This window comes from Engraulis encrasicolus, chromosome 4, assembly GCF_034702125.1.
Source record: "Engraulis encrasicolus isolate BLACKSEA-1 chromosome 4, IST_EnEncr_1.0, whole genome shotgun sequence".
In the NCBI taxonomy this organism is placed as follows: domain Eukaryota; kingdom Metazoa; phylum Chordata; class Actinopteri; order Clupeiformes; family Engraulidae; genus Engraulis; species Engraulis encrasicolus.
The window spans coordinates 32,901,356-32,913,950 of record NC_085860.1 but is presented as its reverse complement, the minus strand read 5'-3'; the positions used below and the strand labels follow the sequence as shown (position 1 = coordinate 32,913,950).

The following is a 12,595-nucleotide window of genomic DNA, read 5'->3' as shown; positions in this document are numbered from 1 at the left end:
TGTTAATTTACCAGTGAGGCCAGGTGGCAGGGGAATCTGCACTGTGATTGGCTGGAGGAAAGGCATGCTGGGAGTCTGAGAGAGACGCAGGAGAGGGGAGGCCCGGGCCTCAAGATCGCCACTCAAGGCCTGCACCTCAGACAGCGCCACCTGCAGCACCTGTGGAGAAACACACACACACACACACACACACACACACACACACACACACACACACACACACACACACACACACACACACACACACGCACACGCACACACACACACACACACTTCAGCACATGCAGTCAGTGTGCTTTTAATATATATGAAAGTTTTACGTCATAGTTAATAGAAACACCAAGACATATTTGTACCAATTTGTGGGAGAATGTCTGCATGTCTACCTGTGATGGCTGTGAGTCCACCTGTGATGGTGCAAATGTGTAGGTCTGCCTGTGTATATGTTCATATATGTCTGTGTCTGTGTGCGTGTGCATGTGCGTGTGTGTGTGTGTGTGTGTGTGTGTGTGTGTGTGTGTGTGTGTGTGTGTGCGTGTGCGTGTGCGTGTGCGTGTGCGTGTGCGTGCGCGTGACGCTTTCCTACCTGCAGGGTGACGGTGCGAGTGTGTGTGGTGGCCTGTGGGGGGAATCTGAGTTTAATGCCCGAGTCAGCTCGTGACACCAGCAGCGCCCCCTCTGGTGACACACTGCAACTATCACTCACCGGCCGCGCCACGGCAACGAACCAGGAGAACTCACTCACACTGCAGCACGCCAACTACAGACACACAAACACAAACACACACAAGATACATATACAATATTACTTTGGAGGATTTTCATCAATATTTGGAGGGAAAACACATTTGTGTGTGTTTGTGTGTTTCCATCTGTCTGACTGCATCATGTACCCGTGCTGGCCGTCCCCTGGGCTGGCTGCTGTGTCTCTGGCTCCCTCTCCTGGTGAGAGTGGGCAGAGTGCTCCACTGCTGGCCGTCAAATCTGCGCACCACCACCTCCCTGTGGCGCACACGCCTGTATGGGACACACACCTCCACAGGCTATCGGGGGAAGAAAGGGAGAATTGGGAAAGTATGAGTATTAGGAGAGAGGGATGCCTCACAGAGAAAGATGAAGAGCAGATAGAAGCAAGGGAAGATATGGTGAGAGGGTGGAGAAAAGACAGGCTGTGAGAGGGAGAGAGACCAACAGAGGCAGGTAGGCAGAGAGAGAGGCAGATAGAGATTAAAAAAATAATAATAATAATTTTTTAAAAAATTAACGGTACAGGATTAAGGCTGAACGATATATCGAAAAATGTATCGCAAAATTTGGCAATATCATGATACCTACTTTTTCATTTTTAATAACAGCCTCATACTTTCCCAAAAAGGTTGGCATTTTAAGTTGATGCTGTATATTAGCCATGTTTTTTCCGAATAAAAATAATGTTGGAAGTAAAACATTGCTCTCAGTTTATAAGAAATAAAAGCTTTATTATTTCTCAGAAATAAAACATTGCTCTCAGTTGTAGAATGGCAAGTAGAGAGGGGAAAATGTATGTATACATTAAATATCGCGAGTAATATCGATATCGCGATATACAGTCATGTTATCGTGTATCGCATATTTTTCTAATATCGTGCAGCCCTATACAGCAGTGTTTCCCAACCAGGGGTACGTGTACCACTAGGGGTACGCGAGCATACTGCAGGGGGTACTTGGAAAAAAATATTTGTAACAAATGCATGGAGCATAGTCACACACTGCCACAGAGAAAGTGCTGTAAAACACGAGTTTGGGGGTACTCATAGCACAACGAAAAGGCTTAGGGGGTACATGACACAAAAAAGGTTGGGAAACACTGCTATACAGGATACAGGTCTTGGGTACGTAGCCAAACAGGTATTCAGACAGAGATGCATAAATAAACACAAGTGCATGCGTGCACACACACACCTTCTCAAAAGAGACGCCATGGGGGAGGAGTTCTAGCGGTCGACTGAGCAGGAAGTCATGCTCCTCTAGCCACACCCACTTCCGGTCCAGGACATGCTCCGCCCACTTTAGCCTGGTGACAGACGCCACACATCTCCGTGGAAACAGAAGCTCCACCCCTCCGGGAATGAAGACGTGGCATCCTTGTGCGGTCACAGTGAATCTGAAAGACACAGAACACACGTGTACAAACAACAGCTACTTTCAAGGCTCCGTAGAAGATGTTTGCACCATATTGAAGTGTAATCTGCACGCACTAATCAACTTCACCTGTGGAGAATAATCCTGAAGTTATCACCAACGTATTTACATAGCAAAATAGAGATTTTCTTCAGAATTAGCGTGCTAACCAACTAGCTGCAGACTGTTCCTTATTGCCATACCAGTCTGACACCAACACGTCAGACAGCTCAAAATTAGGCCCTGACGTGGCCTAACGGTAGGGCACTGGTTTACTACTCCAGTGACCCGGGTTCGATTCCTTACCTATGTCATTTGTCAATCCATCCCAGTCATTTCCTGTCGCTCCTCCACTGTCCCATCAAAAAAAAAGGACAAAAAAGTCGTAGAAATACAGTATACTGTATAATAAAAATAGACAGCCCAAAATTAGACCTTGAAACTGACAATGGCACGGTTCTTGTTTCGATTCTTCAGCTTGTTTTTATGCCTCCGCCTACCACCATAAGGTGACAGTCTGTCACAGGTTCCTGCTTGCACCAATTCCTGCTTGCACAGATTCCGTCTTGCACAACACCTTTTGAGCAGGTGAACTGTTTCCATGACTTTTCTGAATCTGCGATAGATGTGTCTGGACACAGATGTCTGTCACGGATGACTGACTTAGGGAGTGAGTAAAGGGCTCAGCATACTTTATGTGCGTAATTTGGCGCATTTGGCGTGAGAACCATTAAAATGTGGCAGACCATTCATAGTCAAAAGCGCCATTTACACGCGTTTGCTTGCATTTTCGGAAGTGTGCCCTCGGCTGTTCATGAGAGAAATTGCAGAAATCGACGGCACAATCAGATGCAGCGGTTCTAGTGATCTAAAATAGAAAGCCAAACACGGCTGCTGTAGGGCTACTGAACGTCTGACTTATGACTTATCACAATAAAACTAGATTTTTGTTGTAGCTTACATTGCCAGATCATTCCAAGACCATGTGAGAGCATTGTCCTGGCTGCAGAATTTATAAATAGATCGCCAAACACAACATGCTTTAGGCCTACTGAACAAAGTAGGCTAAACAATTGTTTGACTGAACAACATTTAAGGGAGAAGATAAAATAACTCTAAAAGACATTTTATTATCCTCAAAATGATGCAGGGTCCCTTCTGTAGTGCAGTAGGTGTATCTCCTCTATAGGCAACTCCTGCTTTGTCTGCCTACCTGCATGGTCGCTGCTGGTGGACGCACGGCAAGTTACAAAAAATGTGGGGTGCACGACCTCGCGCCGCGGCAGCTTGCGGAGGGGGGTGTGACGTCATTTTGAGCGCACGCCATCGTCGCCAGGGAGGTACGAGTGAGGTTACCGCCAGTTACACGAGGCGTGAATCTAGCTTTAGAGTGTGCATGCGCAACAAAAGTGAAAATGATGGGCAATGCATACTATTAAATGCATACTGTGTGCTCATACTGCCATACTGTACCTGTGCTGGTGTATTCCCAAGTGCAGTTCTGGTATTGCAGAGTCCTCCTGAGCTAAAACACACAATTGTCAAGAAGGCACTCCATGAGTCAAACACAAACACAAACACACACACACACACAGTCCTATTGCATGGAAAATAAGCTTAACATTTGTTTTTCTTCTGAATATCATAATATAATTAAATCCTTCATGGCAACAGTCCTGTGTGTGTGTGTGTGTGTGTGTGTGTGTGTGTGTGTGTGTGTGTGTGTGTGTGTGTGTGTGTGTGTGTGTGTGTGTGTGTGTGTGTGTGTGTGTGTGTGTGTGTGTGTAGTGTTTCCACAGATATTTCCAGATTAGATATACTGTAACATGATGACACTGCAACCTACTGTAACTACAAAGAATGCTATGGTAACGACCAAAGGTCAAAGGTTATTGTTTCTGTGCTGATTAGTAGAATCAGAGACAATCTCAATTACAATAGAGAATCTTTGGCAGAATAGCTCAGTTGGTGGGTTTTCCAAGAACAAGGTTAAAGGGGTATGCCACTATTTTGGGGCTTAATACAGTTAAAATCGGCGGCCTGGGTTTATAAAGGTGGTAAAGTGTCTTATTTTTCATGTTAGGCATTGTCTTGCTTTAAGACAAGTTAAAAGAGGGAGTACGTGGCTAAGCTAGTGAAAGTCAATGGATCACTGTAGCAAAATTTGCAAAACCGCTTAACATGAAAAATAAGACACTTTACCACCTTTATAAACCCAGGCCGACGATTATAACTGTATTAAGCCCCAAAATAGTGGCATACCCCTCTAAGTGATCACCCAGGCTTTGTTACCCTACAGGAAGTGGTAAACCTATGCGGTCCGGTTCTCGATTCTGATTCGCTGACAGCCGAGGTCAATTGAGCGTAAACCTACACCTTCAAACTGAAGATTCTATGCACGTCTAAGTTAGACCAAGCGCATCTACATCGGTAATGAGAATTATGTTGCAGTTGGGGTAGGGAGTCTGCAAGAAGAGTACATCTTTGCACCATCTGTGGTTGGGGTATCAGTGTGATTGCAAAGACATTTCATTCCTGCAATGTTTATCGCCCCTTGCTGAGTTTTTGTAGTGAAGTGTGTGTCTGGCAGCGCAACGGCGCACGCACGCCAAGTAACGTTGCCGGGGTAACCACAATCACTTCCTCAACTTAGATAACCAATAAGCCACTTGAGTCCATGGGTTATGCTCTATTGACAACGGGCAAGGGAACGTTTACGGCACTCCCCTTGGCCGTTATCAATCGAGCATAACCCACGGCCTCTCGTGGCTTATTGCTTAATTAGACAAATGAAGACTCCATGCTCTTCAATTAGATGATTTACCATTACCTCAAGGTTAACTTCACCTGCCTTACTACGAAACTAGGTTCTCATAATAGAATCACAACACTGGGCATAGTCTGTACAGTATCAAGAACATAACAAGAACTGTAGCCCTGGCCCTTGTACTCGGTGCTGATGGCCCAAGGTGTAAGGGTCAATGACTTGACACCAGTTTAGAATCTAGATGTTCCTATGGTTTAATGCACTTAAAACAGGAAAAAAAGAGTGAGTATTTGGGCTCAATGTATTACAAAATGCCTATGTGATGCAGCCATTAAATACTTGAACTTCACATTTCAGCATGATCGCAAACAAAGGTGAAATCCTCCAAACACACCATCCGGTAGTATACTGGTAACCGGGGATTAATAGAAGGTTGGACTAACCTGGAGGTGCGGGGGGCAGAGGCGGTGGGGTGGGGGGCCGGCCAATAGGGTTGTTGCGCAGGTCCAGGCTGAGGTGGGGGAGGGAGAGGACACTTTCCGGAACACTCCGCAGGTCATTGCTATGGACCACCAGTTCCCGCAGAGAGGAGAGGGAGGCTGTGGATGGAAAACAGGGAGGAGGCAGTGGGAGTTGATAACGGACATGTGTGTACGTGAGTATATCCTTCAGAATTTACACTTTTATGTGTGTGTGTGTGTGTGTGTGTGTGTGTGTGTGTGTGTGTGTGTGTGTGTGTGTGTGTGTGTGTGTGTGTGTGTGTGTGTGTGTGTGTGTGTGTGTGTGTGTGTCTCCGTGTACCCAGGCTGGCGGGCAGCTCCCTCAGGTGGTTCTGCGACAGCTCCAGCGTCCTCAAGCCGGTCATGTGACCCAGCTCAGCGGGCAACGCCTGCAGTCGATTGGCTGACACGTCCAGCGTGCGCAGCCTCTGGAGCCTCCCCAGTTCAGGGGGCAGAGCGGTCAGACGGTTGCCCAGGAGGATGAGCCTCTGCAGGGTCGCCAGTGCTCCCACCTCCCCCGGCAGGCTGGAGATGAGGTTACAGCTCAGCACCAGCTCCCCCAGAGAGGCCAGGTAGAAGAGGCCGGAGGGCAGGGCAGAGAGGCGGTTGAAGGAGAGGTCAAGGTGGACGAGGAGAGAGAGGGAGCACAGAGAGGACGGGAGGGAGGAGAGGAGGCCGGGAAGGGGCAAGCCCTGGGCGTCATGGAAACGATGCCCTGGAATGATGGAGGAGATGCATGTCATTACTTTACATTTAGCACACACGTGCATCCAAAGGAGGACATATACCTCGTTCAAAAAGTTGAGAATCCCAAGAAAGCCGACCTAAAACCTCGGGAATGTGGGTGTGAACATTTAGTGACGCAATGTCAGATCGATATTTCTGGAGGTTGATCTCAGGCGGAAGTATATAACAACCAGTTCCCGAGTTAATGTTTAGTGTGACGACACACACATCATCAACATGGAACTAGCATGTAAACAAACAGTATCAGAAATGCTAAAATATCATCTTGTAATCACTATCAACAACACCAGTTGATGTCATTCAATTGCAGATGTACATATGTCAGTACTGCTGGTATCTGACTGTTTGATTTAGTCTACTTCAGCTAAAATGATATGTCGTGGGTGTGAAGGCTCAAGGTGAGGTGAAAAAAAAGAAAAGAGAACCAAAGCAAAACATGCATGAATCCCGATTGTTCCGGGATCAGTGGCGTTCATGCGCCAAACTCCAGAACTCGATTGTCATGTGAGCAGTGTCGTCAGCTGTCTCGAGAGGTCCCGAGCCCGTGAAGGCACCAATAGTAGCTAGCAAGTGCAGAGTGTGCGGAGAATGCAGAATACATCAGTAAACAAGGAAAGCAGAGCAAAGCAGTGCAGCAAGAAAACAAACTAGAGGACCTTCAGTGTATGCAGGAAAAACTCCTGATAAGTAAAACTGCCCTCCCGTCAGACATCCAGCTATCAGTACTTATGTATGAGCGTGGTTAACGTGACGCCTTGTTTTTTCATAACATTGGTTAAAAACCTACAAAACTGTTGTTTTTCCATTAAAAAACAAAAGTCAATGAAAGAAGATGTGATACATTATGTTTCATATTAGTCTTAGATGAGAAGAAACATTTTGACCTCCGAGCTCTTGCTAACTAGATAATGATATTGTGTTTAACCTTAATATGTGTTTTCAATCATAAAAAACTTTTTTTTCCTTCCATAAGAGCAGTCACACCACGGGACACCAAAAAATTAACCTAAGCATTGTGTGACAGAAACATTGCAATATGTAGACATATTAAGAGGTTAATAGTCACCTTAAACTTCCACACCACTCTCCAATAACTGAGGTATAACTGGTTAGGAGCCTGTCTTTAAGACCCTTGTAGTTGGCCTTGCAGCTGCCCGTCCACAAACCTGAGTTACATGTCACCCCGCAGGACACAATTTGTGTTATGAAATTGAATTTGTAGTTAATATTACTGTATTGGGTTATTTTCACATTCATATTTTTTATATTATGTTAATATTTATGCAATCATGCCAAATGCTTTATAAATGATTCAAAATGTTGTTGGTTTATTTTATAGCTGTATATATTCCAGGTTGTATTAATGTTACAGTCACACCACAGGACATTTGACATATAAACCTTTCCATACATCTGAACAAAAATGTTTCTTCTCATACATGATGTTCTCTTCTCAAACATGATGTTCTTCTTTCATTTACATTTGTTTTCAAGAGGAAAAATATCAATTTTATAGGTTTTTAACTAATGTTACGTAAAAACAGGGCTTCATGTCAACCAACCATATACAAAAGGATTAAAATGGCCATAATGCAGTGAATTTCCTGTGGTGTGACTTCATTTTCCTGCGGTGTGACATGCCTATGCAATGTGTTGATGGCAAAAAAATGGCAAATAAGGCGAAATTCCATGGACCACTAAGTTAAGTGCTATATTTTTTTTCTTTTTTTTTCAATTTTTTCCATAATTTTTTTTAGGAATTGGAAAAACTTTTTTTTAAACGCCAACCACCCATGAATAGGTTATAGGCTAAGGAATAGGAATTAACAGCGCAGTGCAGCGCAACTGAACAGCGCAAAGGATGTTGTGCGCAGAGAAAGTGGGACCAGATCAGACTCGAACCCAAACAATGTGGGTGGATTCAGACACTCAAAGTGAGTCAGTATTTAAACTTCTCTCTGGGAAACACCTAGCTACATGAGTCATTTTTAAGTTATATATTTTCAGTTCATTTTAAGAGTCCTCCTCTCCTGGCAGCCTTCCATTACATTGCATTGCATTATATTACACTTAAAACTGAAACAAAGGTATTTTTGTTCAACTAAGACCTTTATCAAATGCCTTTCTGCAGGATATTATGTTTACAGTTTCTCAGAGTTTGAGAAATGTGTGTAGTCACTTGAGAAACGGGGTATTTTTTCTGTCACATCCATGTCTTTTTTGGCATTTTATTGTGTTGTAATTGTACTACGGGAAATATTTTCCCGCCATCTTTTCTCCAATATGGGAGGTCTTTAAGCCATGACTAGGCGAAAATTTGAAAAAAATATTTTTTTCTGGAAATGAATTGGTCTAAAAACAGATGGAAACATATTACTGAAATTTCAGTGGCACCATATACTCCCTAAATATGGATTTATGTTACTTATAACATTTGAAAAGAAAAAACAAATTTGATTATCAAGGATAGTATCTATTTATTACCATATGGGGCAATTTGACCCAAAAAGAAATAAACATATTGGGTCATTTAACATGAAATCAGTCACTTTTGGAGCCCGACCGACACGGATTTCAATCATATTTGCTGTGCCTGTTTAGTAGCGAGGTAGCACCCCAGAACTGCATATATGTGAATCTGACACCAATACTAAGGGAGAAACAGACTAGCGAAGGTTTACATATGAGGGTAGGACACTATGCATTCAGCCTTGATTATATCAGTCAGTGTAAGTCACAAAAAGATGTCCGTGGTGTTATTTGAAAGCTCTTTTCTGGCTCTACAAATTACACAAACAGCATGGAATACAACAACCCTCAGAATATGAATTATGATGAATTGAAAAATTTTAAATGGAATATAAAAAAACCCTTATATTTTAAAATGGCCAGTTCCTTGTCTAAACATAGCCTGCAATGTCATGAACAACACCTGAAATGCTGGTGTTTGGTTCTTTATTCATTTCAGAGATAATGGGACTCAAAAATATGGCATCATACACATCACCTAGTAAGAATATGGTAATACCATAGTAATATCACATGACAGCATGTCTATCGGAATATGTGAAGGATGGAGATGGTCCATGAGGATGCAGGAAGTTCAGTTTCACCTCTCCAGTGCTCGCCATACATTCCTCAACACATGCTAGCCACTAGTTGCCATCATATACAGCTACAACATACCCTTTGATGCTTGAACATTTAGAAAATTCCTTTACTGAGCTTATTCTTTCAACCCTGCCTTCTCTGAATGCTTAAAATGGTCTAGCTTCCACTGTGTCCATTGACAATGGGCAGAAGCCGTGTAGTTTTTGAGTACCTGGAATAGGGACCGACGAGGGTGCAGGGCCCACCGGGAAAATGCCTGTTATGCCAGATGGCCAGTCCAGCCCTGTCCCTGACACTACTCTATTACTACTTCATTACAACTCATTTCAACCTTTATGTCCCATTATCTCTGAAATGAATAAAGAACCAAACACCCCATTTTCAGGTGTTGTTTATGACCTTACAGGCTGTGTTTAGACAAGAAACCAGCCATTTTAAAATATAAGTTTTTTTTTATATTCAATTTTTATTTTTTCATAATTCATATTCTGAAGGTTGTTGTATTCCATGCTGTGTGTGTAATTTGTAGAGCCAGAAAAGAGCTTTCAAACAACACCTCAGACATCATTTTGTGATTTACACTGACTGATATAATCAAGGCTGAATGCATAGTGTCCTACCCTCATAAACATTTGCTAGTCTGTTTCTCCCTTAATATTGGTGTCAGATTCACACAAATGCAGTTCTGGGGTGCTACCTTGCTACTAAACAGGCACAGCAAGTATGATTGAAATCTGTGTCGGTCGGGTCCCAAAGTGTCTGATTTCACGTGAAATGACCCTATTCACAAACATTCAGAAGGTTTTTTAAGTCCAACATTCATGTTCTTTGAATATATTTATATATATTATATATTTATTTGAATGTGTATTTATAACACAAGTATAACTGCTAGGTAAGAACATGGATAATGTACCATAATGTACCAACCAAAAGAGTTTTGGGAACATCATAGAAAATCATTGTTTTCTACATGATTTCTGCGCTTGAATTAGTGTGCACATAATGAAGAAAAGGTTTGCATGTGCTTGTACATGTTCATGGGGGGGGGTTGCTGTGGGGGTGCCATGATGGTGCTATGGGTGCAACAAGGTTCAGTTGGTGGATTTTGTCAAAATGTCAATGCTGGGAGTCACGTGGGATCGAGAAACGAGATGGACGTGTGAGAGAGCTGCTCCGTCGCAACCCCAAACTAAATTGATTTTATGAGACGATAGACTTCATATTTGCGGGGGAATGGTGCATGAGACGTATGAGTGCCACCACGAGTTAAATAAGTGATAGTTTGGTGAAGTTAAATTAGACCAGTATGAGCGGAACGTCGAGGCAACGCACTGCTAAGCCAGGTGCTAACGATGCTAGCTCGCAGAGAACTACAGAGGTGACCAAGACACCACCTGGATTTGCCGAATTGCAAGCCGCACTTCAAAATGCTATGGAGGAAATGTCCAGATTCAGTGGAACTTTATCAACCCTACAAGCAGACGTGACAAGCGTCAAGAATGATCAAGGGCAAATAAAGACAGACGTGTCATCTATTCTACAGCGATTGGATGAGGCTGAGAATCGGATATCCGAATTAGAAGATGATCGAGAAAGCTGGAAACAGCAGGCTAAGGCGAATGCTAAAGAATGCTCTGAGTTGCGTGCAATTGTGACTGACATGGTCAACCGGGAGAAGCGGCTCAATGTGCGAATCTTTGGACTGAAAGAAAAGAAGGGAAGTCAGGTGAGGCTGCGTGAGCGCGTGGGGAACTTCTTTGCGAATGCATTAGGAGTGAATGTGGCCAAGTCGGAGTTGCAAATGGTTCATCGAGTCCCTTCTGAAAAGTCTGAGGACGAGGAAGCACCGCCGCGTCCTGTCATCGTTCGTTTTCACAGTTTTTTGGAGAAGGAACGTGTCATGACAGCAGTGAAAGCCAAGGCTCGCATGGGTACAGGAATACAATGGGACGACTGCAACGTATCTGTTTTTCCTGACATGACCAGAGAGGTGGCAAACCGACGAAAGCAATTTAATGACGCCAGGAAGAAATTACACGAGCTGAATGTCCGATTCACTTTTGCCCTTCCTGCCACCCTTCGTTTTACATGGATGGGAAAGAAGGTGAGCTTTACCGATCCCAACAAGGCCATGGGGCTATTGTGTGAAGAGCGAGTGGAATCCGGGGCCGACGACGGAGATCAGGAAGAAGTGCTGGAGGAATAGGCTACCCGGTGGCGTTGCTTTTGTTTTCTTTTTCTCAGGCGAGCGGCTTGAAGCTGGAAACCTCATATGTTTGATTTTGGACTAATACGTTTTGGATTCATTCACTGACTCTGTTCAAGTACCTCTCGCTGCGACCCGCGGGAAGGCGTGGCCATGACATCAGTCCCCGCCCATCAGTCACAGGTGCATTCTGGGATTGTATGCATTTTGATCGTGCAACACATAGAGGTCTGTGGCTAAACTTCTTTCTCTGACTACACTCATTCGTTATCAAGCCCCGCACATCCAAGACAAGGGCAGTATCGTAGGTATTTTGATCGCTAAAACCACTCTGAAATCACAGCTGATATCACATTTTTGTGCTTTTATTAAGCACTTGATAAAGCATCACACAACTTTGCACGCATTTAACGTATGGCTAGTTTTAATAAAAGGAAACTTAATCCAGTATGACATTTTAGGCTATGTCAGCATTTGTAAAGAAACTTAAAATTATGGTTAGCTACCAATGGCATGTTTTCTTCCCCATCACAAACATATTTTACAACATTAGGCCTACCCAATTAATTGTTACAAAAATAATTTAAAGGCGCAGTGTGTTATATTCTTAGTAATTCATTTCAATAATTTATGCTTTCCTTTTACAAAGGTTCCCTTTTTCACTTACCACCACCATCAAATTCTTCAGTTCATTATGACTGGGAAAAAAAATGCACTTTCAATACACGAAAATATGGATCTTCCCCACGTCTGCCAATTCGACTTTCCAGATAGACTAGTGATGTAAATTTACATAATGTATGTAGGCTACATTTATGATGCAAAGATGCCTATCTTTATCTGCAAATCTTACTGTAGGCCATACTATTAATTTATTAGTTATTATATTAGTCTATTACATAGCAGTGTTCAAGATCAAATAAATATTCAAGATGAAATTTGGCAATAGGCAGCACAATTTCAATGAGCCGTGATGTAACTATATCAAACTACATATCTGTTGTAACTATAAACTAGGTTTGATATTTCGTTTAATTGTCCAAAAGGAATACTGTAAGTTTGCAAAATAATGGAACATGGAATGGAAGCACACTAAAACAA

The 12,595-nt window shown here is 43.1% G+C and overlaps 1 protein-coding gene across 1 annotated transcript in view; it reads right to left on the bottom strand.

The window, feature by feature from the left end:
* The window catches only part of pidd1 (p53-induced death domain protein 1), a 40,302-nt gene that overhangs the window by 17,374 nt on the left and 10,333 nt on the right, over nt 1–12,595 (bottom strand). Inside the window, exons 3-9 of the mRNA XM_063197245.1 lie at nt 5,729–6,142; nt 5,371–5,526; nt 3,634–3,685; nt 1,942–2,143; nt 894–1,043; nt 587–760; nt 12–159 (exon numbers count right to left, since the gene is read on the bottom strand). Coding sequence (XP_063053315.1) covers nt 12–159; nt 587–760; nt 894–1,043; nt 1,942–2,143; nt 3,634–3,685; nt 5,371–5,526; nt 5,729–6,142 — 1,296 coding nt within the window. The remainder of the gene's footprint in view (nt 1–11; nt 160–586; nt 761–893; nt 1,044–1,941; nt 2,144–3,633; nt 3,686–5,370; nt 5,527–5,728; nt 6,143–12,595) is intronic.